The sequence below is a fragment of the Chroicocephalus ridibundus genome, chromosome 2 (assembly GCF_963924245.1).
Source record: "Chroicocephalus ridibundus chromosome 2, bChrRid1.1, whole genome shotgun sequence".
Lineage (NCBI taxonomy): Eukaryota > Metazoa > Chordata > Aves > Charadriiformes > Laridae > Chroicocephalus > Chroicocephalus ridibundus.
This window is the reverse complement of record NC_086285.1, coordinates 22,719,126-22,747,054: the sequence shown is the minus strand read 5'-3', so window position 1 is coordinate 22,747,054 and position 27,929 is coordinate 22,719,126. Positions and strand designations below refer to the sequence as shown.

At 39.4% G+C, this 27,929-nt stretch overlaps 2 protein-coding genes across 2 annotated transcripts in view; both read left to right on the top strand.

Moving 5' to 3' along the window:
* The window catches only part of LOC134511162 (macrophage mannose receptor 1-like), a 39,170-nt gene extending 36,391 nt beyond the window's left edge, over positions 1–2,779 (top strand). Inside the window, exons 29-30 of the mRNA XM_063324723.1 lie at positions 1,296–1,328; positions 1,973–2,779. Coding sequence (XP_063180793.1) covers positions 1,296–1,328; positions 1,973–2,142 — 203 coding nt within the window. The 3' untranslated portion in view covers positions 2,143–2,779. The remainder of the gene's footprint in view (positions 1–1,295; positions 1,329–1,972) is intronic.
* A 2,626-nt stretch (positions 2,780–5,405) lies between these two features.
* Positions 5,406–27,929, top strand: part of LOC134511163 (macrophage mannose receptor 1-like) — a 39,511-nt gene continuing 16,987 nt past the window's right edge. Inside the window, exons 1-19 of the mRNA XM_063324724.1 lie at positions 5,406–5,562; positions 6,770–6,943; positions 8,135–8,296; positions 9,250–9,363; positions 10,461–10,607; positions 11,853–12,035; positions 12,941–13,095; positions 14,301–14,414; positions 15,571–15,686; positions 16,583–16,731; positions 18,362–18,561; positions 19,800–19,927; positions 21,579–21,666; positions 22,265–22,409; positions 24,563–24,598; positions 24,700–24,863; positions 25,412–25,479; positions 26,384–26,484; positions 26,808–26,947. Coding sequence (XP_063180794.1) covers positions 5,502–5,562; positions 6,770–6,943; positions 8,135–8,296; positions 9,250–9,363; positions 10,461–10,607; positions 11,853–12,035; positions 12,941–13,095; positions 14,301–14,414; positions 15,571–15,686; positions 16,583–16,731; positions 18,362–18,561; positions 19,800–19,927; positions 21,579–21,666; positions 22,265–22,409; positions 24,563–24,598; positions 24,700–24,863; positions 25,412–25,479; positions 26,384–26,484; positions 26,808–26,947 — 2,445 coding nt within the window. The 5' untranslated portion in view covers positions 5,406–5,501. The remainder of the gene's footprint in view (positions 5,563–6,769; positions 6,944–8,134; positions 8,297–9,249; positions 9,364–10,460; positions 10,608–11,852; positions 12,036–12,940; positions 13,096–14,300; positions 14,415–15,570; positions 15,687–16,582; positions 16,732–18,361; positions 18,562–19,799; positions 19,928–21,578; positions 21,667–22,264; positions 22,410–24,562; positions 24,599–24,699; positions 24,864–25,411; positions 25,480–26,383; positions 26,485–26,807; positions 26,948–27,929) is intronic.

The window sequence follows — 27,929 nt, the reverse complement described above, 5'->3', positions numbered from 1 at the left end:
TCAATCTTACCTAAAAAAATGGTAGGTTGCCATCTTTAAACCTTTGTAGTTTCTTTTGTAGTAGCTGTGAGAACAAGTTTAATTCTCCAGCTTTTCATTGTCCCCAGTAGATCACCGGGAACGTCTCTGTCCTATGCTGAAAACCTCATTTCCTGTGTAAAACGATTTTTAAGATTCCTCTGTTCGGAAGAAAAGTTGAAAGGATGCAATTTCAATACTAAAGACATCGCAAGTCACAGTAGTTCTCAGAAAAATAATTGAAAATTTGGGGTTAGCTTTTAATAATTTTGCAAATGTAGTCTTTAATTAAAAAAGCAGACTGAAATGTAATCAAGAAACAGTCATCTCCCATGCATTGTTAATTTTCCTGCTTAAATCAGCACATGCCCGTGGCAGTAAATCAGTTAATCCCCATTAAAGATTTACTAAGAACAGACAAATTATATTCCATCCTATATAGCACTAAAATAATAAGGAAGTGCTAAAATCCATCCACTGAATCATGAGATGCTCTGATATGTAACTATTTCCTGCTTTAATAGGGGGTACTGTTGCTTTGTACCTAGTCGTTTTACATTCTACTCTGCTTTCATTTCATTTTATATTTTGCCTTTGTAACTTCTGGGTAGTGTGTTTTCAAACTGCAATGTAAAAGAGCCAAGGAGAAATATTTTCTTGATATTTAGAGACTCTTGATTCAGAATAGTTTTTCTTACAGTACAAGAACATCCAATACATGTAATTCTTCTTTTCTGAGTGTCAAACATATTTTGCACTTTTTCAACAAAAAAAGATTTTATAAGGTCTTTTTCTCTATCTTTCTTATGCATAGGCACGTGGGAAGCCTTGGTCCAGAGGGCATTTTCTAAGGGAGACATTTAAGAATCTTAAACTTCATTGTAACAGCAGAATCCTGCTGGACATGCAGAGCTTCCTAGAATGTGCGATGTAAAACTAATCTCCAGATTTGTACATCATGTTCTTAGGAAATTAAAATTAATATTTCAGGAAAAATATGAAAAGTATTTTTCAGTAAACACAGCAGAGGGTCAGTATTTGAATGTTGATAGATATAAAAGCAATATAAAGTTTTAAGTGAATGGAAATTATAGTTTGGTAATATTAAGTAGGAAGGTAAACAGTAATGTATTTTTTGCCTCACATTGCCTTATATAACAGACATATATGTTATTAATGCAATGGTAATACTTCAGGGGTTTTTGCTCCCGTATAATTTTAACAAAATAGTCAAACTTATGAATTCTAATGAAGTGTCTTATTATTTGTCTCTGAAGTTGAGCCAAGTGGGAGTCCTCTACAGCAAAAAGGTAAGAGCTTTCATGAGAAAATTAATAAAAACCTAAATACCAGATCAACTTAAAATGAGTTTTCCCAAATCACCCCTTTTTAGAGAAAAGTCCTGCTGAGACCTGCTGAGATGCAGGGTTAGAAATCACTTAGGGCAATCCCACGGCGCCTTTTATGCACACACAAGCACTCACATGTTCTTGGTGAACTGGACTGTTGCAGAACTAATCTTGAGCTGACAAACTCAGCAGTGCCCCAACTTGTGACGAACTTTGAGAACAGGCACAGAGACCTTTAACTAGGCCATTAAAACCTGTGTAGATGTATATGTAAATTTCTTCCATAGGTATTATTGTAAATAACGTAACATAAAAATATTGTAAAGCTAATTTCCAAATTATTGGCATCCTATATCCATAGCTAAAGCATGCATTTTCATTAAATTCTTACAAGCACCCACTGCATGCCTTGTATGCCATTGTAATCCAGATCCACTAGAACCATGTTAACTTTAGCAACAGAGACCTGGCTACTGATCAGGGCTCAGATTTACACTGAACAGACTCCAAGTTCAGCAGAAGGGAACATGTCCTCGCTGGTTTTCATGTTTTATGTGGGATAAAAAGTGACTAAGGTCTCTCTCAGTTATATGCACTCATTTCAGGCAATGAAAAGAATGAAGAGGCTCACTCACCTGTTCACCTCTCCGTTTGGCCACTCATCATTTTGGCTGTTCTCACTCTTCTTGGAGCTGGCATGTCAGTCTATTTCTACAAGAGAAAAAGACAAAACCAACTATCGACAGATCCTGGCAATGAAACACTTCTAAAATGATGCATCGGTGACTGAAGAGTTGGTGAGAATGGGCCCTGTGGCATGTACCAATTCAGAGGAGCAAGTCACTTGCTGAAATTAAAGGATGTATCTGTTAAAAGTTTCCAGGGAGGATATCTGTAATCGTGAATTAAATCCCTTTTTTCTTTTTTGCACTAGCAGCCTCTTTTGTATCATGCATATTTTACAAAATTGGAATTGATGTTATAGATTTGTAACAGTCAAGGTGTTCTCAAGCGTACACTAGTGTAAATAACTTGTCAAGAACAAATAAACGCACAGAAAAATGGCTATAAAAGTCAACTAGGGAGAATGAGTGTTCAATAAAGTGTGATTACGATTTAGAACTGTATTCCCATGACTTTGTGGACGTTGCAAAGAACTCAAAAAATAAAATCTGCCCAACTCTGTTGTAATCTTGAACTCACTTTGCCTCACAAACTTCACTCCATCAGACCAATTACACTGATAAAATAGTGCTTCATATACTTACCTCAAATAAGTTTGGGATAGAAAAACTCACCATTTTGATTTTCTGGTACAGAAAATACAGTTCATAACAGCAAAAGACATTAAGCTCAGGTGTAGGTTTTGGTCTTTTTTTGAATCTGATAACAGGATAACCTGATAATACTGTAGTATGTTCACTAGCATGAACTAAAATATTCTTACCCTTGCAGACTTCCTTCTTTTTGTTAATGCTTTGAAATAAACTAAGTTTTTATTAGTATAATTTTCAGCTTCAGCCTTCCCTGTGAATCAAGAGAGAGGAAAGGGGAAGGGAGGAGCTCCTTTCTGTGCACTAACTCTTTTGTCAATAACAAGGAGGGCTTCTCCCTTCTCCCCCCCCCCCCCCCCCACCTCCCCCAACTTTGAATTCAGCTTGAATAAGCACCAACTTGCTGTTTTTAAATGCAAGAAAAAGGAACTGAAAACTAAGGACTGCAGCAGATGATACTGTGCTAGGAATCTGCAAGTAGACTAAGTTTAAGATGCTAGAAAAACAGTGGAAAGCAGTACAAAATAGTATTCAGGTGAGCTGCAAATATAATTTAGACGCTAAAAACTTTATGGGGAAGAGAGTTTAGCAGATAGCTCCAGCAAATGATCTGCCTTTCCCAGGCTGCACAGGGTCTTCCCAGCAAGCTGGAAAGTTAAAAGAAATAATAATAAAAAGTAATGAAGTTTCTTTTCTAAGCACTGGACTCCGGTTTTCTTGGCGTAAATACAACCAAGAATTTGGCACCCTGCTGAGAACAGGTTATTGCACAATTGAAATGCAGCACGCAGGACACAGACCCCGAAAAGTTTGTAACCAGCATCAAGCTGGTTGGTTATGTGAAAGGGGCAGCTCTGAAGCGCTCAGTTCTTCTTTTAGCCTGCCTCAGTGTCTGCACTAATTCTGCCCCCCTCCCATCACTCTGCAGCCTTGGGGAGCTGAATCCTCACAGGGCCGCAGCTGGCACTTCATGAGGCAGAGGAGGAAACTGGGTAGGAATGTGTCCTCCAGGTATTTCCCTTTGGGATCCCGTCTCTTGGAGCCATTTCATTTTATGATTTCAGATATATCCAAAATATAGTTTCACTCAGTAAACTCAGCTTCTGTTTCTCTCCCACCCCATCATTGTCTGTGGCACCAATCAGCTTTATGACTTTGGTCTACTCTTGCAAGCCTTGCTCACACGAAGTCCTCCCTGAATGTCACCTGCAAATAGAATAGTTATTATTAAACAATTTATTCAACTTCTACTTTTACTGAAATCCAGCCATTTTTTTCTGAAAATGTTTTTCTCTCTTGCTACTTTCTAACAGTCAACAAGTTTAGCCAGTTCTTGCAATAATTTTCCCTCACAGCTTATAAATAAAAGCAAAGAGAGTTGCTTCTCATATAACATCTTCTGTTCAGTTTCTATATATATTTCACTACTGACTATTTCACTTCTTGCTTTTTTCCATTTTGTTGACCCAACTTCTTTTAATTTCACTGATGTAAATAAACAGAAGGAACAGTAGGACTGTCCCTATGAGGACAGACAGAGAGAGCTGGGGTTGTTCAGCCTGGAGAAGAGAAGGCTCCAAGGAGACCTTATAGCAGCCTTCCAGCACCTAAAGGGGGCCCACAGGAAGGATGGGGAGGGACTCTTGATCAGGGAGTGTAGTGATAGGACACGGGGTAACAATCTCAACCTGAAAGAGGGTAGATTTAGATTAGATATCAGGAAGAAATTCTTTACTGTGAGGGTGGTGAGACACTGGAACTGGTTGCCCAGGGAAGCTGTGGATGTCCCATCCCTGGAAGTGTTCGAGGCCAGGCTGGATGGGGCTTTGAGCAGCCTGGTCTAGTGGGAGGTGTCCCTGTCCATGGCAGGGGGTTGGAACTAGATGATCTTGAAGGTCCCTTCCAACCCGAACCATTCTGTGATTGTGTGACTTGTCTGCACGTGAATATTTGCCAGCACAGCTTTGCACAGTAGTTGTACAAGAATTGCCATGCCAATAGAAGTCTTCAGATGAGCACTTTGCTTACAGATTAAAAGGAACTTTTCCAATTTAGCTTACATTTGGCTTTGTCCTGGAGTACCCTCATTAGAACTTTCTCAGATAGATGAACACAACCTTTTCCTTGACAGAAGTATTCCAGGCAAAAGTTTCCCTCCTGTTACAGGAAAGCTGATCACTAGCCTATAGCATCGAACATCTTCACTTCTTTCAGATCTTCGACAAGCAGTAAGCAGCCCAGCCCCAAACTGTAATCAAAGAAAGCAGTGTGACAGTGCAGAAAAAAAGCAATTTTAGCCCTCAAAGCGAGCAGTAATTTATAATGCACTGAATACTGCAGATCCTGTAAAATTTGCTCTCTTTCTTCTAGATATGTAGTTGTGTGATGATAGCAATGTACTGAGCCACTGGGGTTTTGTCTCCCTTTGTTTCTGAGATGTAAGTGTTAAAGCAGAGACTGAGTTTTTAATCAATGATATTTCACTGCAGATTTCTTGTCACCAGTTCTCAAGCTGTTTTTTGAAAGGTCTGTCCTGTGTAGCACCCCAGCAACCGACCCCTGTATAACACTAGCGAAGTCCCAGAAAAAGACAAATGTCACCGCCTCTAGCAACAAGGATGGAGGCTTCACTTTAGGAAGCGACTCATTCTTCAAAGAGAGGAGTGTTTTCAATGTGTATTCTAGTTATTTCAAAACACCACGTGACAGGATATTTCCTTATTTAGAGTACAGAGCTTTATCCATCAACCCTTTGACAGAGAGAAGGACCTGTCACTATCCTCACTCAGAAGGATTTTGTACACTGCCAATCTTATAGTCCAACTCTTGATAGAGAAATGAGAAGCAAGTTACATTTGCAATGAGTTTCTCCAGGTTCCTAGTTTTTCTTTCTTTCGTGCATGGTTCATTACAGTCACCGGGTAAGTTTCCTGTTGGTTTTGTATTAAACTAGGTATGAAAATGCTTTTCCTCGGGCAGCTTTACAGTTTTAATGCACAGACTCATTATTTTGTATTTGTTTTCAGATTTGATACATGATCTAAAGAGTATGCTGGGTATTATCCTGTCAGTTCCTGATTCACAGAATAAAAGAGGGGAGATGTAGGGATGTGGGGGGGAAAGGAGGTAATAAAAACAGGATCTTTAAACTGGAGTTTCTTTCTGTGGAAATATTTAATCTTATGGCACTGTATGGGAAGGCGATGAGAGACAAGGAAGCATGAAGCTCTCTCTATTTACCCTCCCCATGACACCCACGGTGCAGTGAGCAGTCAAAGGGGTTTAGAGCCATGCCTTCATGACAGCTGTGCGAGTTTCTCATTCTGCTCCAAGACACAAGGTACGAGAAGGAAGAACTGGCCCCTCCCCTCCAGTCTGACCAAATTAGAAGAATAGTTCTAGTCTGAAGATGTGTATCACTCATGGGGCATAGCTATAGAGAGAAACGGAAAAGCAGTAATGTATGTAGAACTGAGCGGATGAATGTGTTTGCATGAATGTGAGATTGACAGCGTGTATCAGAAATTTCAGGACAAAAGAACGCTCCTGTAATACTGTGAAAGTTTAAGAAGACGAAGCATTGCTAAACTTAAACAATCTGTGCTGAGGGTGAATCTGCAAGACCTCTCCAAGTGCAGAAATGTGCAATTGAAACCTGAAATTTTTACTGTGTAAATATGCTCATGACAACCTGATCTGTATTCTCTCTGGTCAGCTATCTTTTTTCTTTAATTTTAATGAAAAGATGGAATGATAAAGCAAACCTACTGAGCCATACAGAACAGAACAGTGCAGTGAACTCATTGTTGTCTGAGATCTACTTGTGGTTTTTGTGTCTTCAGGAACCACAACTTTTCAGCAACTTATCATCATAGAATTTGACTTTCCTACAAGGTATATATGTCAAACTCTAAACACAATATTTAAAACCCAAATTATACTAAAACATTTTATTTAAAATCTCTAGGTATACAAGGGGGGGAATCACAAAAATTAATTAAAATAAGATAGTGTAACCTTTCAATTTAGATAGACACATATAGTGATAGGTAGATCTATTACTAGGAAGCCAGATTTATCTTTTTATTATTATTTTCATATGTCTTCTTAACACCTTCTTCCCCCTAGATACCTTTACATTACAAGGAAACGCCAATGGACAGCCATGTGTATTCCCTTTCAAATACGAAGGCAAACAGTACAATGAGTGCACAGATGCTGGCAGGTCAGATGGCTGGCTCTGGTGTGCGACAACTGCAGACTTTGATGCTGATAAACTGTATGGATTTTGCCCACTAATAAGTAAGTCCGGCATTTTGTTTGTTAACTTGTCATGAAACGTTGTTGAGAAAACCATCTGTTGAGCTACCAGGTTCGTTATCAGCTACTGGCTGCTCACCCTCATGAGGAACCTTGTCAGAGCAGCCCCAATGAAAAGCACCTGGTTTAGCATTAGCCCCAGTAGCCACATGCTCTCTCTATAGCGAGTGGAGAGGAAGAAGGGCCTCTGGAGCATGGTTCAGCCCAGCCAGGTTCTGACTCACCTGCGGGAGGTGGCTGTTTCTCTTTGTGGACCAGAGTGGTGAGGAGGCTCCTTGAGATCTCTTTTTATGTGTCTTAAGTGCACGGCATGACCAGCATGAATTTAGACTGTTATCTTCCTTTAAAAGAATTCCCATTGTTCTTTATTCCTCAGGCATGCCCTGTAGGCCAGTTCTTTCTGCTATATGCTGTTTTTTTCACCTTAACATCCATTTCCTTTCTTGTTCTTTGCTCCTATTGCCAGCCTACACAAAAAGTGTGCTGCTAAAATTATCCTCCTCTTCCATCTTTGTACTATCTTCTGCACTGAACCTGTGTTTAGATTCCTACGACTCAGGACACGGACCTATTCACCTTTCTCACCAACTGCTTTCCCAAGAACACAACAGTTTCACAAGGTTTTGTGAGTTTTTCTGCAAAGACTGCGGCTGATCTGCATATTGGTGCTACACAGATCGCTTTTATAGTTCCTTGGGCTGTCAAGGGCCAGGTTCTGCGCAATTTTTGAAAAAGCTGCTTCTCTTGATGATGAGCTAAGAGGTAGTTCCTGCTGCATGAGGGTGAAAAGCCTCCAGGGTCATAGTCTACACATCTGCTTTCCTCCTCTGACTTCACCCTGGAATCTCTTTTTTCAATAAACAGATATGCCTGGTTTACCTAGTACTACATTTTGTGTAAAAGTAAATTTAAAAGGAAACATTGGAAACCCATTCACTCCCTTCTAAAAACTTAGAAATTTAAAATAATGTTTATAATTTCAAGAAAATTACACTTTTTTTTTAATTGATGCCTAATCTGATTTCAATTTTTCTGATGCTTTAAAACTGATGCAAGCATATGGTTAATACCGTGCATTTTTAGAGATTTTTTCCCAGCATTACATACTTCATTTGCATTTAGTTGGTGTGATATCAATCCCCTAACAGCAGTGCTCTATTTCACTTCTTCCAGATGACACAGAAAAATTTTGGACAGAAGATGTTTCAACTGGCATTCACTACCAGATAAACTCAGAATCAGCTCTAACGTGGCACCAAGCAAGGAAAAGCTGTCAGCAGCAAAATGCAGAACTATTAAGCATCACAGAGATACATGAGCAGGCATATATAGGAGGTAAAGTGATAGAGAACAAGACTTTAAAGTATGTTAGGGTGTTGTGCTGCCCCAGAGCTTTATACTGCCTCTTCCGTCTCACTGAAGAAGACAGGCTGTCAGGGGTGGTTCATCAGGGAGACGGTCTGAAATGCCCTTTCTCTAGTTGGTGTCTTTTTATGAAGGATTGGTCCCAAACGTCTACAGGGAGGGAAATGGCCCCATCCCACTCTTGTGCTCCAGGTAGGAGCTACTGCCTCTGCTGCAGCCTGTCCCAGGGGGAAGGGTTTCCTCCGCTTCCCTTTGTGCTGGTGCATCCATTCCTGAGCAGGACTATGGTCTGGTCCTCAAATTTACCTTTTTCCTCTGTGTTTCAAGGATTATTAATCTTTCTAGGAGAACATATGACGATGGCTAGATTGGCCCTAACACGGGTACGTTTACATACCTAAATTCCAAATAACTCCACTGGGCTTCAGATACAAGTATCATGGTATTAGTTTGGTTCTAAATGGTGTGAAGGAGGCTTTGAAACCACTCACACAGTAAAAAATTTGGAAGCAACTGATTGGCACACTGTCTCTGTAATAGTTTTGGTGTGTTTACGCCGTGAAATCTGTTACAGAAATATTTTAGCACAATTCCCTAATGAAAATAAGATATTTTTTACATGTCTTACATTGGATTGAAACAAAGTGAGAGAAGTAAACTCGTATTTAAGTAGTGAAATAAGATGTTAATTTGCTCTTTTAACTACTGAGGTCTCTGCTAAATCAATATTTATTCATTCACATATTTTATATTCATTTACATTTTTTAATCTGTGCATCTGAGTAAGGTGGAAAGTACTGGTTTGGGGTTGGTTTAAATTAAGAAATATAAATTTCTTACTTTTGACTTTATTTCTCTTAGATGAACTTGCTAAGAATGAAGATAGGGAGATAAAGCTGAATTTTTTTTTTTTTCTGATTTAGAGCTAACTAAAAAGTTCAGTTTTGCATTCTGGATTGGATTGAACACTTTGAATTTCAACAGCGGATGGCAATGGGCTGGGGGCAGCCCTTTCAGATATTTAAACTGGGCTCCAGGTAAGAATTGTATCTATGTGGTAATCTTTGAATGGATTCTGATAAGACACCAGTTAATAAAAACTGCCCTAGCTACCTTTGTTTCAGGAAAGCCCTTGTTGATTTACAATAGCTGAAGATCTAGGCCTTTATTTTTAGAAGTACACTTCCAAATTACAAAGTTCACTGTGGAGATCAGCTGTAGCAGGTTCTTTTATTTTCTTATCTAAGAAAAGATCTTGTTTATGAAAGCAGAGTGTCATTTGGAGTGATATATAACACTACAGATGAGGCACCGATATTTTCCCATAACATGTTGTCCAAGAGCGCAAATATAAATCAAATCTTTCAAAAGTAGCAAAATATTTAGAAAATAATGGCACTATGTTTTCTGGAGAAATTCTAAGTATTATGGAGAGGTTTACAGAGTCAGCTCATAATTCCTCAGCAGCCTATGAAAAACTGCACTGGGTATCCTCAAGGAAGGGAGACGGAGGTGGGTTTACGGTCCCTCACATGTGGGGACTTCTTCTGTTTGGTTGTTCTTGTGATCCCATGTTTTCTTTGTGCCATGAGTATTTCAAGCCATCTCCTATTTTAGAAAAGTTGCAAGATGGAATAACTAAACTCTCATCAAAGTTTCAAAAAATTCTGTCTCAGGCAATTTCTTTTGCTGCTTACAGAGGTTTTTACGCACTGCAACGGAAAAGACAAGAGCTATTTTATAGGAAAGTAAATTGTGAAATTCTTAAGATATACCCGAGGGATGATATAATATAAAACTGAATATTTTTAAAGCTTGGAAGTTTTTGACACAGGATAAAGGTCTAGCTTCAGCTGTCCTGTCTGTGAGCATTGGGATAACAGGAAAAGAACCAGAAATTTCCCAGTGCTATCCTGACACAAAGTCAGTGGAGGGTGGTTACTTCACTCTCAAAGCATAGACCAAAAGCAGCATCCTACAAAGTATCATAGCACTTACCCCATGGGGCAGGGCTTCTTTGTACTAAATATTGAAAAATCAGAATAAGTTCATATTTTTAACTGATAATGTGATGGTTTTGTTACTTTTCTTATTGATTTTTGCTGCGAGATTCTCCTCTCTCTCTTACTCAAAGGAAGTCCTTTGCTATTCCCTGGGAAAATCTGTGGAGTGATGAATCCCAGAAGGAATGCTAAATGGGAAAACCAAGCATGTAACCAGAGACTCGGATACATTTGTAAAAAGAGAAACCTCAGTTCGAAGTCCGGCATCGTACCCAAAGGTAGGTTAGTCAAATAAAAAGAAAGATTTTTCTTTGACTTCTGGAAAGACCAACCTGTAAAGATCTGCAAACTATAAAAGGTATGCAATGTTATTTTTCAACCAAGATGATAGAAACCTTTGAAAAACACAGCTATACATGCATTCTCAGACTTTTATGTATTGTCTTTGTCCTCCCATTGTATATTAACCATTCATAGAAGAATATTATTATTTTGTTCCATCACTTTATCATTCATTCTTGCAAGACAGATATAAGCTGCTTTTCCACACTAACCAGTGCCAGCAATCAAATTTGCATAAATACAGTAGGAATTTTATGCTTCTCATTTGCTCCAAACGGATAACTGCAGTTACTTTAATATTCATGCAAAAAATGCTCCTCTGATGGCAACAGCACACAATGCAGTGGGTTCATACCAGCAGAGCAGGAGGAGCAGCAGTACTCACACAGGCTACATTTCATCTGTGGCCACCCCCACCCCCAGCATCAATGACACACCGTGGCTATGAACATGCCACATGCAGGAGGGATCTGCTGGAGGCTGTCATCTGGGAATGCTTTAAAAGCTACTTCTAAAGAAGTAGTTAAATTAAAGAATGGACAGACACAATTTCAGAGAACTTTCATTCCAGCAGTAACCTTAAAAAGAAAAATTTTTAAAGCAAGCTTAAGGTAAGCTTTTAAAGATATTTAGGAATCTAAGTAATGAAAAAGCCACTGAGTTAACATGAAGAGAAAACTACCAGCTCTGCACTGATTTGCACTGCTTACTGACCTGCAGTGACCAAAGAATTACTTCTTGCTTTTCATATTTGAAAATTATATGTGTGTTTGCAACACGATATTGAACAGGAGCTCATGAACAGGTGGCTCATGTCAGCCACCGCAGGCAGCACGGGGGACCACGGCACAGGCACCCAGGTGCTCCGGGGGCCAGGGGGGAGAAGATGACGTCTGCTCTAGTCTCTCTTTGCTCCCAGAGTATTATTTCAAATTGCATCTCTGACACAATGTGGGCATTTTTCAATGATTCTTTGCTTGAGACATCATTCTATTTGCATATTTAGCATCCTGTGACTTGATGATATTTGGTTTTCATTTGAATGCATTTGCATTTCTAACTACAGCTTTATGTCTATTCATATAGTCCCACTTTTGTAAAGAGTGCTCGAGAGACCTTATTCTAGTGTCCTTTATTTTCCTCTTGCAAAATTACTCTGAAAAACTGTGCTTTAATTTTAGACGAATTGAGACCTATTAAGTGCACAGATGGTTGGTGGCCATACGCAGGCCACTGCTACAGCATTCAACGAGAACACAAAATATGGAAAGATGCTCTGACTTCATGTAACAGGCAAGATGGAGATTTGGCAAGTGTCCACAACATTGCTGAACAGAGCTTTCTAGTGTCACAGCTTGGTTACAGTGAGTATATATGTAGACCTGTATTTTGTTTGCCCCATCTGTAACATAAAAGCTGGGCTTCATATTAAATATTAATCCTTTTTTTTCTGAAATGTCACAAGTGGAAGGCTAAATCTAACTTACCGTATTCTTTTATGTTGTTGCTGTTGCATAAACATAGAAGTGTGTTTATATTTATCAAGAAATATTCTACATTGTAAAATCTTATGAAGTGGGAAAAAGAAAAAAATAGAGAGACATAAAGATCTCTAAAAATCACACTTTTGACACCTTTACTCTATGTTTAATATCTTCAGAACTGAGCTCCAAACCTGTAAGAAATTTAACTTCTTGCTGAGATCAAAACCTCCCGCGGAGGTTAACCTCTTGCTTTATATCCTTGTAAGAAAATAATATCTTTTCACTTCTGATTTTCCTTGTATCTGTAGTAACCAGTCCCGACACTTGCTGCACATGCTGGACTTGGTGAACACCCCTGATGGGCCATTACTAGCCCCCCAGTGCTTCCCCATTAAGGAGAGTATTGGCAGATGTCTTCATGGCTTGGGCTCAGTATGATCTCCTGACAGGTGGGACACCCACTGTCCCACCCTCCACGCTAGGGGCCACTTTGCTGTTCTGAATCACAGATACTCAGAAAGTTTGTAAAAATCTTCTGCCAGCCATAAGGAGCCTTATGTTTATTAAACTCAGTGTTTCTGGATGGAATCTGAGGCGTTTTCAGTACAGACCAAGATTTCTCTTACTGCAGATCTGAGAGGAAATCAGCATTTTTGTTAAGGCATGAAAACCACCTCTCATGTACCACATCCCAAATTTTTCAGTCCCTGTTTGTTCTGGGTGTGAAAACGTTCACCGTATTGCATAGTGGGCTGTTACGAAATCTATTTCTTTCCATGCTTCAGAGCCGACAGAAGAGCTATGGCTGGGTCTGAATGACCTGAAGGCTCACTTCTATTTCGAGTGGAGTGACGGGACTCCTGTGACGTTCACCAAATGGCAGCGCAGGCATCCCACCTACACAAACGGTGGGGAGGACTGCGTTGTCATGAAGGGGCAGGTATAACCATGCAGTCGTTTTATAGTAATGCAAATTAATAACTCCCTCAGTCTGAAATCACTTGCCATTATATACTTATTCAGGAGGAATTTTTCATATTAACTTAAAATAGTTTTCCCCATAAAGCTGGCATCAACCAGACGACATGTTCAGAGGACAGGAGCGATCAGAAATAGAGAGGTAGCATTTTGCTAGTGCTACCTTTTGAAATTTCTTATCTGGTGAAAAGTCTGATCCGGAATTTTTCCATCAGATTCATTCTGATTCTGCAGCAATGAAAAAACGTTATAGCTCTGGGACAGGACTGGGGATGAACTAGTTAATGCATTGTGTGTTTATCACAGATGCTATTTGCATGACTCAATTTCCAATCCGATAGACCATTACGTCCCTCAGTGTCACTTCATTGAGAGCTGGCATTGAGGCGTGGAGCCCCGGCACCAGCTGTGACATAAAGAGAGCACTTACACCTACCTGTCAAATACCTAAAATCCTATAGTATTTCCGACTGCTTGACCCACGTACTTTATTTTCTTGCAATACATGGTTGTCTGGGTTTTTAGACACGTTTACACGCCTGGGCATGCACACGCATACACACAAAAAGTGTCATGAATTTTAAATTTCAATACTATTATTGAAGGAACTGTTATATCGTAGAACATTATCGGTGTTAAGCGCCAATAGAATTTTCCCCAGATTTTATGGTGAAAAAAAGCTCTGATTTAAATTTTATTTTTTGCATAATTCCTTTTTTAAAAGAAATTACTCATTTTCCGAGTCTTCTCCTTGATGGATAAAATAGTTAGGTTTGCAGCAACACGCTCAGGTGTGCATTATTTCAGTTTCACTGACCTTTTTGCCAGAAGTGTGGTGAAATAATACTGCTCAAAATGCAGACCAGATGAGATGTATCTTTACAAAACCTCTCATGAAATAGATAGAAATAGCAAGTAATACTGAGACTTGAAGACGTCATTTATTTTTTTCTTTAATTTCAAAACAGCATCAAATGAATCTTAAACCAATTCTGACAGATGTGTCTATTTTTCCTTAATAAATAGATCTCCAGCAATGATCCTATAGCCTTCCTAGGTAACATATTTCAGTGGGCCTTCTAGTGAAGAAAGACAAAAACACTAGTTTTCCTATGTTTATCAATGCCCTTTTTTTTTTACGTTTGTTTCTTCTCCCTGCTATTGTAGGATGGATACTGGGCAACTGATGTTTGTGATAAGCAGCTTGGTTACATCTGTAAAAAGAAGCCTTCGTCACAGTCCTCTGAAAAGGAGACAATTGAGGACCCAGGCTGCCAGAAAGTAAATGCTCTCTCATAAATTAATTATGTTGAGAAAAATGAACAGGAATTAATTACTGGTTCTTGCTTCTTTTAGAGTCTTTGTGTTTGTACCTTCCAGAAAACCTACTCTTGAAGAAACCTAGTCTTTTCCTACTAGCATTTTACTGATACATGTGCATTTTTCATTTTTTCTCTGAAATACTCAAGAAAGTCAATTCATTTACAGGTACAGAAATACTGCCTTTCCCTCCATTCCCAGACGGAGCCACTCTGTGACAAAATTACATATATCTTTTAAATCATAATTTCACCACTATTCTCTGTGTTTATGCTCTTAGCCTAACAACACATGCAAAATTACCAAAAGCCACTTTGTTTCTTCTCTCATATCTGCTGTCTATCTAAAGTATTTATAAAGTCCTTATAAAGTCCTTACTATATAATAACCATAAAAGAAAGAAAACGATTTCAAAACAGAAAAGGATCAGCTTTTCCATACCGTGGTCCTACCAAAATGGACTACTTAGTTGTCCTTTGAGTGATATCAGCAGGTTATTTTTTTCCAAATGAGTAATTTTTCCAGAATTGACCTTTTCAGAAAACCATTATATCTACATCTCTCTAAGAGCAGGAAGAAGCAGGGACGTTTTACTCTTATTCCTCCTTTCTACCCTCCCCACAAACAAGCCCTGACTGGATTCCTCTTGGCTCAGAAAGTCTCCTCACCCATTAAATTAGGGATGGCAGGGGCAGCTTTGGGGAGCTGGGCTTGTGTGTGAATTCACTTCCATATTGCAATGGTTTTGTATTTCATTATGTCAGATCCCTCTGCTCCAGAAGGCTGGAGCTGCAGCTCCCCCCTGAATGAATCGCAGGCTCTTTACGGTGCAGTTTGCATAACAAATAGCACACTCACAATTTTCCTCGAAAAGTCACGTACAAATAAAAGGGATGAAAACTACGACCTCAATGTCATCCTTTAAATAAAAAGGCCTTCTGTAGGAGGAAACAGCAACAAAAGCTTTTGGTTATTAGCAGAGCAGCCCAGTCTCATCTCATTTTTAAGCTTACTTGCAAAAAATTTAACATTGAATATTTACACACAAAAGAGCAGAGCTAATTTCTATATTGAATTCTTTTTCAATTTCACATTAAGAACCTTATGTTTGTCACAGGGTTGGAAAAGATATGGTTTTCACTGTTATTTCGTGGGCTCTGCACTTTTAACGTTCTCAGAAGCAAATAAGACATGTGAACTGAGCAAAGCTTATCTAGCTACAGTGGAAAGCAGGTAGGAGAATACCTTTTTTTATACTTCAGAATCAGTGCTTCTGATGGGGAAATTTGAAAAAAATGTCCATTTTTTTGAACTCTTCAAAGTGCTTTATCAGCACTTCTCAAAATTTTTGTAGTAGTAAGCCAAAAAGAAATTATCCATGCAGGAAAAAAGAAGATTCAATGTTTTAGGATATGCTACTTAATCTATTAAAACAGTTTTCAAATTTTGGGGGTTCTTGAGTTAAAAAGCTTTTGCTTATCTTTCAATTCCTAATTAAAGCAGCTTCTGTGTTATTTTGGGGTTCCTTTTCTGTTGGAAAGTAGTTGCTACAATTTTCATCTATTTATTGATGGGTGTTATCTCATTATGATAGGAAAGCCTTAACAAAAAATATTTTCCTGAACTACCTTCTAAGCCACATTCTGAAAATATATAGGGAATCTTCTCCAGGGCCTGCCCCACCACAGGCAGAACGTATCATCTCCAACCTACTCGTACCTCAGTCAGGCTTTGCAGGCTTCATGGCCTCTGAGGAATGTGACTGCCTTCAGAGGTGATGGGTAGCAAAGCTGGCAGTTTGGTCCTGACTTGGTGGTCTGCTTGAGGCACCTCGAAGATCTGGAAAGACAAGGAAAATAGTAGAATATAACTAGATGCCCAAGTGAGCAGCGATTTGCAACATTTCACAGAACTGGGCAGAAAGGAGATGCCTTCAGCTGAAAGGAGAAAGTTGTCCCTCAGCAAATTCTTTTGACCACACTTAAAAGCTTGCCCAACTTTTGACCAAACTTCACTGAGGAGCTATTGCCCTGGGATCATGCTAGCATGATAGCAATATCTCTGTTTGTACCACTTAGATTAATATTGCAAGGTAATAGGTTGTGAATGAACACTGTTTTCCACTTCAGAAATGAGCAAGCCTTTCTGATTAGCTTGACGGGGCTGAGGTCTGAAAAGTACTTCTGGATCGGTCTCTCCAACACAGAAGAACAAGGGACATTCAGGTGGACCAGTGGTGAAACTCCTCTCTTCACACACTGGAACACAGCAATGCCAGGTAAGCTCTGCATGGGCTCAACCCTTGTGACTGGAGTGCAGCTGGAATTCATGTGGGTTTCTGCTTTCCATCCCCTGGTGTTAGAAATTACAGTAGGCACTTTCTTTTGTGCTTTGAGCTGTAGGTGGCCAACACCATCAGACCTTGTATTTGGCACCACTGTAACAAACGCAGCCACAGCTGTGTGTCAGGTGTTGTGTAATTCAATCTCCTGCAAAGTTGTACAAAACCAGGTAGTTTATGGGCCAGACTGAAGGGAATACTGTGCACGAGTTAACAAGGTCTATGGTCTCATTTTTTTCAACTTTTTAACACCAGTTAACAACAATTCATAAGATTGAGAAAAATTATTATGGACAAAGATTTTTAACCCACAACTTGCCTATGTCAGAAATAAGCAGCAAATGTCCAGCTGTTTTGCGTTTCAACAAAACAGATTAGGATCTACATGGGAACTCTGACCTTCACACATGCTCACGAGATATGCCTTAAAAAAAATTCATTGCGCTTGCTATCAGCCTTCCTGAAATTGAATTATTTGGAACCCCAAAGAAGTTGTCAGACCATCTGCTACATATGTAAAAAAATCAAGTGCGATTTGCCCTGTGATTTCCCTGGGATGGCAAGATAAGGGGAAATGGTTAGTGACCTGCTAAACCACCTAGACACACACAAGTCTATGGGGCTGGTATGAGGTTCAACAAGGCTTGGGGAAGTCTGGCTGGAAAGCTGCCCAATGGAAAAGAACCTGAGGGTGCTGGTCAACAGCAAGCTGAATGTGCGCCAGCAGGTTGCCCAAGTGGCCAAGGCGGCCAACAGCATCCTGGCTTGTATCAGAAATAGTGTGGCCAGCAGGACTAGGGAAGTGACTGTCCCCGTGTACTCAGCACTGGCGCAGCTGCACCTCGAATACTGTGTTCACTTTTGGGTCCTTCACTAGAAGGAAGACGTTGAGGTGCTGGAGTATGTCCAGAGAAGGGCAACCAAGCTGGTGAGGGGTCTAGAGCACAAGTCTTATGAGGAGCAGTGGAGGGAACTGGGGTGGTTTAGCTTGGAAAAAAGCAGGCTGAGATGAGGCCTTATTGCCTTCTCTAACTATCTGGAAGGAGGGTGATAGGATGAGAGGAAATGGCCCCACGTTGCGCCAGTGGAGGTTTAGGTTGGATATTAGGAAAAATTTCTTCACCAAAAATGTTATCAAGCATTGGAACAGGCTGCCCAGGGAAGTGGTTAAGTCCCCATTCCTCCATGGAGGTATTTAAGAGATGTGTAGATGTGGCACTTAGGGACATGGGTTAGTGGGGGACTTGGCAGTGTTAGGTTAACAGTTGTACTTGATGATCTTAAAGGTCCTTTCCAACTTAAATGATTCTATGATTCCATTGTAAGGAAGATTTGTATTCTAAAGCTGCAAATCTCCATTTTTAGCAAAAGTGTGTTTGTAAGACTCATCAGCCCATATCTAAGCTATGGCAGGAGGTATTCAAAATAATTTTACATCCAGGGTGTTTTTAATCTGCATAATCTGCATCTTCCTTTTCATAATTTTCTATGAATAAAAGCAAAGGTCTCATAACTTAGAGAGTAATTAAGTCTATTGTTTTACTAATTTATTTTCCATATCACAAAGGAAAAGAGCAAGGCTGTGTTGCCATGGCAACTGGAATTGCAGCTGGATTATGGGATGTTGTCAGCTGTGAGAAGACAGCAAATTTTCTTTGCAAACAGCGGGCAATGGGAGTGTCGCCTTCTGCTCCTCCAGTACAGGTCCCCACAGCCGCCTGTGCCGAAGGATGGGATGAAGCCTCCCGACCAGGCTATTGCTTCAAAGTAAGCGTGTGTCTACCTTCCCTGTGAGCCCCAGCATGGGGGAGCTGGTGACTTGGTCACTGTAGTACTCAGGGATCCAAGTGCTGATCCTTTTTTGGGAATGATCTTATCCACGGTATTCGAGTGCAAAAACCCCTGAGACAAATCCATCAAATATCATGAAAGTAAACAATTAAAAACTTGAAACCACAAAAATAGAGTGCTAGAATTATGCTTTCTTTTATTTAAATGCCAGGTGAGAACCTCACCTAATTTATTTACTTCCAGGGATTCGGGACTTTAGAAAAACAGTATTGAGACTCCATACCTGGCCCTCTGCTAGCCTTTTCTCACACAGCACGTGATACTTTTAGTGATACTTTTAGATCCAGGTTCAGTTTGATATTGGTGACACTTCGGAAAGTAAAGGTTTTGTGCATTCTCTTCATTTAGATAAAAATGCCTTTAAAAGTCTCAGTTTTGAAAAGAAAAAAAAAAAGTAAAGAAAACACAAAATAGATCAAGGAAAAGTAAATACGCAACATTGGTCCTCCAGGTCTTTACTTAAGTATCCGCTCACTTTCTCTGTTGAGACTCCCTGCCTGTTGGGAAGGTCTCAATTTCTGTGTCACACTCAATTATTGTTACTAACATTATTGGTTCTGCCAGCTACCAAATCGTTGATTACTCTTTCCTCAAAATGTCAAGCACCCAGTTGCTTACTTGAAGTACGTGTGTACTTCATAGTAGAAAGCGGCACTACTTGTATGCTTGCACCACCATACCAAAATCTCTTCCTTGGCCAGGGTCAGCACCTTGCAAAACTTTTCTCCATCCATACTATCTTTTCTACCCCAACCTATTGATTTTCCCTCCACCTTCCATTTCTCAAAAATCTCCTGTTTTCTACTGCAAAATACTACAACTGAGATATTTCATCTTTCTTTGAGCCTTTCAGTGGTCAAAGTTCCAATGAAGTTATAAATTATTTTTTTCTTCTCTGTACTTTGTGATACCTTTTGTTCTCCTCAGAGTTTTATGCTACTCTTGTCTTATTTTAAAATAGAGGATGCTAAGAAAAAAAAAATACTTACGCTTTACATTACTAATGTTTAATATAGGTCTTGACAAATGTTGTCTCACTCAAGAGGAAAGGGGTGCTAAAGTGATACTGATTTTAATTACATAGTCAGTTATATATTCTTATATGTCAAACTTTGCACATTTAGTAATTTGTTTTTACCCTTTTTTTTCAATAGTTTTTTGTGAGAGAGGGAAACCAAAAGAAGTCTTGGTTTGAGGCTGAAGAGTTCTGTAGAGAAATAGGAGGAAATTTGGTCACGATCAACACAAGAGAAGATCAAATTTTAATATGGCAATTAGCATCGTGAGTACTTGCACAATGATTCTTTTTCATATTCATGCCACATTGGGCAACTGAGTGAATAAAAACAATATAATTTTAAATTAGAATTTAAAATTTTCATTTGGAAATACCATCCTGAAACATTGCTTTTTAAAAAAAAAAATTAATCTTGAATATTTCAAAGTGGCTTTGATATTTTTGAAATTTTCATCACAGGTTATCAAGGCTGTTCTCCAGATTAGATCAACTTTGTACATGTTAGTCCCTCTCCCAAAAGGGAGACAATAAGATGTTCAGCTCTAACTGTGCCTTTTTTTAACTAGCTGCAATTCATATTTCAATTAACGTCACCAGAAAACCCCTTCAGTTAGTGTGTAAACTAAACCAAAATGCAAGGACTTAATGTGAAAATTTTCTGACTATAAACTGAAGACTCCTGAAATCAAAAAATAATTAATTTTACTTAGTTTTTTGCTGGTACTGTAGGTGTCATGTCTTGCCTGCAATGTAGAAATTATGTTGTTATTTTCCCCCAAAATTAGACCAGTACATTCTGATTGTATTCTGTAATGTCAATGGCACATAACATATAGCTATTTAACCAACCCTGTTTCACATAGTGGTGAATCTAGGTTTAATTTCTCTAATAGCTTTAAAACTGTTATATAGAAAAGTCTTGTGAGACTGAAAATGTTCTTACTTCTCTGTTAAGTCTCTTTGCTTTACACTATGAAATCTTTGCAGAGGGAAATCTTCGTTTTATGTAGTGAATGAAACAGGACTCTATTTTATCTGGTCCATAGGTATGACAAGATAAATAGCATGAACTATTAAATAAACTGCATCGGAAGTGCCAAGAAGCAAATCAAGGCAGCTGAAAAACAATTTTCATTTATTTTCTTTAGTTAAATTGTATTATAGCTCTCAGTTTATGATTTATTTTTGCTAAAACCTCTCTCTGTGAATTCCTGCAGCCACAGGGACGGGAGGCTGAGCTACTCTGTGCCACATCACTTGTCTTTTAACTTACATTCAAATGTGACGAGTCTTGTGCCAACACAGAGCACTACCAAACCCACAGAATCACAGAATGGTTCGGGTTGGAAGGGACCTTCAAGATCATCTAGTTCCAACCCCCTGCCATGGGCAGGGACACCTCCCACTAGACCAGGCTGCTCAAAGCCTCATCCAGCCTGGCCTCGAACGCTTCCAGGGATGGGGTACCCGCAGCTTCTCTGGGCAACCAGTTCCAGCGCTTCACCACCCTCACAGTAAAGAATTTTTTCCTGATATCCAATCTAAATCTACCCTCTTTCAATGTGAGGCCATTACCCCATGTCCTATCACTACAGTCCCTGATCAAGAGTCCCTCCCCATCTTTTCTGTCGGCCCCCTTTAGGTACTAGAAGACCGCTATAAGGTCTCCTCGGAGCCTTCTTTTCTCCAGGCTGAACAATCCCAACTCTCTCAGCCTGTCCTCACGGCTTAGGTGCTCCAGCCCTCTGATCATCTTGAAAAGAGTCCAGGCAGCGAGCCTGGCTATGGGCCAACGGTGAAGGAGTAGCTCCCAATTCAGACGTGACAGGAAGCAGTATGTTTCCACGCTTTCCAGCATTTAAATGGTGGCCCCTCTTTCTATACTCATGTATCTATACCATATGATTTATTTTAGGGATAAAGGACTGCACAATCAGGCTTTCTGGATCGGCTTGTTTCTCTTAAATCCTGATGAAGGATTTGCCTGGATTGATGGTTCCCCTGTGAGTACTTATTTGCTGGATATTAATTGACTTCCTGTCCTTTCAAATATATAGATTTTCATCTTTTTATGCCTCTTTTCCAACCTCTTTAAAACTTCACCAGGTGCACGGCAGCCCTTTATCCATCAGCTGAGTGGCTGCAGTGCTCAGTGGTGGCAGTGTCTTAGCACACTAATGGAAGTACAAAATTGCCTCTGTTTCATCCCTGGTACCACGTTATATCCCATCTTCCACAGCCTGTGCTCTTAGATCTTGACAGCATCCCAGACTGGGCACTGCTGTATGTCACTACAGAGGAGTGAAGTTGCCATCTTTCACAAAGCAAGATAAACACGACTCCCTTGGCCCGTCAGTTTTTCCTCCATCAGACACATTCTTTTCTATACCATGTAATCTTTACACTTTCTCCGGGGAGCGGTGGGGAAAGTGAGATGATCAGCATGACTTTCAAAGCCCCCTCAGACCTACCTGAACTCCTATCGATCCCATTAAAAAGGTACTTGAGATGATGAGACCCTGAAATTGTGTTACAATGGCAACCTCAATTACTTCCACTCCGCTGAAATCACATAGTAATTGAGACGTATTTCCGACACAGGTAATTTATGAGAACTGGGATGAAGATGAACCCAACAACCATAACAAACTCGAACATTGTGTTATGTTTAATGGATCACCCCAAATGCGCTGGAATGACTTGTACTGTGAACATTCACTTAATTGGATTTGTGAAACAAAAAAAGGTACGATTGCTTCCCCATTTAATTGGAGCAATAAACCCAAGTTCAAAAACAAGTTGTATGGATTTAAACAAATTGAGAAGAAGAAAGATACTGGGAATTGTTCATTTTAAAATCACTTGCAGTGAAGGCAACACATAAAGCAAGAGGAATGAATTGAGGTATTTCAATTGTTCTCAGATGCAGGAAGTTAAAGATGTCCCTATTACTTTATCTCTGGCTTTATCTCTTTCTGCCATGGGTTGAATAAATTTGCAAGGCAAAGGTACTTATACCGTCTCCTTTTATCTCCTCCCTGTATTTCTATCAGCTTCAGGCTTACCCAGGAGATGCAGGACACTAGAGTTCCCTCTACAAAAGAGGAAAAAGCTTCCTACTGTGAAATGAATAATGGGAACCAGAGGGATCAGTTGCTATAGAAACTGGCAACCCTGAAAAAGAGATCAAAAGTAGAGTCTGGTGTAGCCTTGAAGGACTCCTGCATCCACCAGCTTTGTGTGGAAAGCAGGGCCCTAACGCCAGGCCTCCTGCACCTGGTGCCAGGGCTTGACACGGACCCGATGGACACGCGTTGGGGTGCCTGCCAGTGGGAAACTGGAGCTTCACAGGCTGAGGACCCCAAGTGACAATGGATAATGAAAGAACTTGTTTTGCTTTCTTGGTCCTACTTTTACATCCCTGCTTCCTGGTTGTAAACTCAGTACTTGTGTGCATCTCCACGGAGCAGGAGCTTCTTAAAAGCTTCTTGAAATGAAAAGAAATAGGATGCACACAGGGAACTAGTAGGAGGCACAATAGGAAGGGGAAGGGAGAAGCAGTTATATACAAAGCACTAAGTGTATCTAATATTTGATGACTCTGCCAATGAACTGTTATCCTTAAACAGTGAGTAAGACACTATGCTACAATTGAAAAATTGAAAAATTGCTTAACCAAAAAGGAAGAATCACTGTTCCCTTGTGGGTAGATTAGTCATACAAACGCACCATCAAAACACTGACTTCCGTATACCAGCTCAAAGTAGTACATCCTGTGCAGCCCTTTCTGGTGCACTGTTAAATCCCTTAAATTCATTTAAGCCATATATTTACTTAAGGCATACCATTTTTTATGGAGAAGCAAGGAATGTTATAGTTATGTTAGGATTAAAAAATAAAATCCAAATAAGGCAAAGTATGCAAATTCATCATGAAGATACGTGAATAATTTTAGTTCTATTCTGTACTAACTGCTGAAGCAGAAAATATTTAAAAGCTCCCAACAGAAAAATTGAAATTGCTTTTTAATTTGTTTGCTTATCTCTCATCTAAACTGTTCCTGTAATTTCTTTAATAACATATTTGTCTCCATCAAACCACAGAAGAAGTGGAGAAAGCTAATAACAGAATTAGTGGTCCTTGCAAAGAGCAAAATAACAGGCCCCCAAGAGCAAGCAGAGCTACCTTTGAGGGGCTTTAGCTGGCTCTGGGAATAGCAACAGGTTAATTGCTTCCTCATGCTCCATCCTGTAATAAGAAACTGGGGTTTGGTATCTACTGGCTCCCCAGCCTACTTTGGCTCTCTCCAGGACTCTCTTAAAAACAGACTTTCCTAGTGACAGCCAAGACATCAGGATAGGAGAAATGGCATCTACATATCAGAAATGAGGTGTGGTATTAACAAAATACCAGCATTAAAGCTTTCTGTACTTCTGAATATTTTACTATTATGTAGGTAAGGTTGAAAGTTGGATACATTGGTTGGATTATGTTGTTTGGCTCTAGTCCCATGAATGTCATAAAAATTAATAATAGCATGGCAAGTAAAAATACTAAATAAATTTTCAAACCGATTCAAGTTTCATCTACAAAGTGTTTACTGCACATCCTGGACTGTTCAATACAGTGCTTTTGGAGGTAAGTATGTGTGCTTTAAAGATAATGTATTTTTCACTAGATAAATGTTTCTAAATTATATGTTTGGGTTTTTTTTAAATTTAATCCACTGGTATGTGCTCTAAAATCTTGAAAATGCATTAGATTAGATAGATAATTCATAGTTTCATTTTTTTTCTCTATTATACAAAGCATCTGCAACTACATAAAGGAAATCTCTGGATTATTTTTTTTCTGTGTGTGTATTTGGAATGTTGCTCATGATGATATTCTATTTTACAGGCACACTGCTAAAACCTGAACCACACTACAAACTTGGTAGGATATTTTTCCTCTTTCAAGCAAACATGTACTGTATAGTTTTCAGACTTCGTACAGACCAGATATGAACGTAATATATATGCTTCTTTATCTGTCAGAATATAAAGCCACTTACGATGGATGGATTATATATGAAAATAAGCAGTACTATTTCAGCAAAGAACGTGTCCATATGGAAGAAGCACGGAGAATTTGTCAGAAGAACTTTGCAGATCTTGTGGTCATTGAGAATGAAAGCAAAAGACAATTTCTATGGAAATATGTAAGCACTGAGTCTATTAATTATAATTGAATTCTGAAGCAGAACAGCTGATAAAATAAAGAGAACAGTCTAGCTATTTAGCTAGGCTAGAGGCCTGAGCTATTGTCCTACATTACTTATATATAAAACAATATATTTCTTCTGGACCTGTAAATAAATTACTATTGCTTTTCGTAGGTAGAGGAAAAAGGCATGCAAACGTTAAAGGTGCAGCAAAGGATAGTTCAGGCCCAGGCTGCTTCCCAGGCCCCTTCCCAGGCCCCATATCTCTTCGAAGATATGTAGTGTTCAGCACAGTGATTATTGCTTTTCTGTCCAGTGTTTTCCTCACTTGAGGATGTTCCCCATATCCCTGTTGCCTGCCTGAAACCTGGGTCTGAACCTACAATGTTCTTGCCTGAGGCGCAAATCCTGAAAATAAAAAAAAAATTTAAAAAAAAATAAAAAAAAAAAAGAGGAAAAAAATTATCACAGCAATGGTTAAGTGGCTTCCAGATTTTTCCTTGGTGTTGAGTTCAGTGCTTAACTGTTAATCACTTTTGGTTTAGGTTTACACAATACTCAGAGGGAGATCATATTTAATTGGCCTAGTTGTCAGCTTTGATCAGAAATTCAGGTGAGTAAAGGAAAACTGGTAATGGATAACAAATGATGGTAATTTCATCTTGCTCTATGGGAGCATTTGTTTGTGCTTTCATTTTACAAGTTAATAACTTTTGTGCAACTGACCTCTGGATAGTTTTCAGGTGAAGTCTCAGATCAGAAGTGTTAAGTTCTTCTATATTTAAGCAGAGCAATGTGTTTTCCTTCCAAATCTAAGAAAAAAAAAAAAAGTTCATGGCTAATATTCATTTCACTTGAAGTCTTGCACTGACAGAACTTGAGTTAAACACCCAAGCAACCCTTCGTAGGAAGTGAAGAGAAGCAGCTAATTTAGGATATTATTTACCTGATCCACTTTAGACATCAGCCTTAGGATGAGATTAATTCTGACCAGATCTCCAATGGCTACAGAGAAAGCCCAGGAGATATTGATAAAATATGGATGTAAGGGTTTAATCAGACTAACCCCAGTGGTTCAATTTCTGTGAGCTGGAAGCAAGGAGTGTGAGCAACATCTTACCCAACAGCTTTCTGAAATTGCTCATAGGCAACCTGCTTTAGAAATCTGTTTGTAGAAGGCTTCCAGGAGGACACCTTCCTCAGATGAAAGGGAAGGCAGTGCATTGGTGAGATCTTGGGGTTTCAGTCTCTTCCAGGCCATAAGAAGCCTTCGCCTCGAGTATGACGTTGTCGATCCAGCCTCTGGCAAAGTGGGACACTGATGGGACTTGAATGTCATAGTACTAACCAGATGCCAAGCAGCAGTAATGCTGTGGATAAGTCCTCTCCAGTATGTGTAGGGCCTTTGCCCTCTGGTTACACTTAATACCATGCTTGGCCCTTTAGCTACAGACCTTATAACTAAAGGACTGCTGGAGATGTCTGTCCGGCAGCCACTGTCCTCTTGTTTTTTCCAGCTGGCTGGATAAGACCCCAGTGAACTATGTTGCCTGGGCTCCAAATGAACCCAACTTTGCCAATAATGATGAAAACTGTGTGATAATGTCAGAAGATTTTGGTGAGTAAATTTGGTGAGAAATACTTGGTTGAAAATTTATCATCAAAAGCTAAAATGCTTGCTACATATTTAAATTTGGGGCTACCCCATGAACAGGCGGTTGAACAATACTGATGGTTTTTCATACCAAGCATGCTGAGGTTTCAAGACGAATGTACCCCAAAGGAAGGAGGAGCGTATTAGGGAAACAGTGTAAATGGCAACTGTTTCACCTGCCTTCGGAAGGTTTAATTTGTGCTTTATGAATTCCGCCGGGGGCTGACTGCTGTAATGGTGGTATGAGAGTTTCAGACAGTGATTCTCTGTATTTCATTTATTTACAGGCTTTTGGAAAGATATAAGCTGTGCTGTGAAAAACAACTTCATCTGTGAAAGGCACAATTCAAATTACTCAGGATTTGCTCCTACTGTAATTACACCTCTGGGAGGATGTCCTGAAACTTGGCTTTTGTTCAACAATAAGGTGCAATAACAAATCTCAGCCATATTTAGAAGATGTGCTATAGGTAGAGAAAACAACTATCTGTTTCGTCTCACTACATAAATCCTCTCACCTTATACACCAGTTTATTGAGTGGTATTCTAATTAGCAGTGTAGTCAATTTTCATGTTGTCAAGTCTGTACCTAAATCTCAAAAAAGTTGAGTTTGCATGTTTTAGTTTATAATTTTTGTAAACGCCCACATGCCTTTAGCCATAGTAACTTTTTCAGTTTCTAGAATTTTCTGTTTATTTTAGACATACTTACTGCACAGATATACTGTTCCATTATCTTTATCTGTAAGTGTAAGACCCTTTTTCTGAGTAACACTGAGATGAAAAAATGAAAGGTCACGCTATCCATATGTAATCGACTATCATAACAACTATTCTTAAACTGAGTAACACAAACAGCAAGAAACGTCAAATCAAATGTAGAAAACAAGCAAGCTTTGTTTTTTGCTACGTTAAGCAAAAGTACATCTGGCCATATGAACGTAAAAAAAACCCAACAAATGAAAACCACAAATCAATGCCACAGTGCAATCAATAGGAAAAGTTTTTATGCATTCAAAGGGCATAAAAAGGGAGAAGCAGCATATGCCAGTTAAAACACGTCTTCTGTCCCTCAGAATATACACAACCACAAAACATTTTTTTAGACTGGTATTCAGGAAAACTCCCCATGGGATACTAATACATGGTACAAAAGGGCACTTCTCCCTGATGCTGTTCCGCTCGTGCTGGGTGCTCCCACAACCTCAGGCTTTAGCACTACGTCTGTGGTATATAATTGAAAGAACTTGACCTGAGAGACGCCTGCCCCAAATTATGTTCCCAGTCAGGAAATAGTTTCAGTCCCTCAAAAAGTCTACTTTTCAGTAACATGACCTGAAATCTCTACCCACGAGTATTGGATTAATTCCTGAAAAAGAATGAATATTCCTCTAAATAATTCCTCAAAA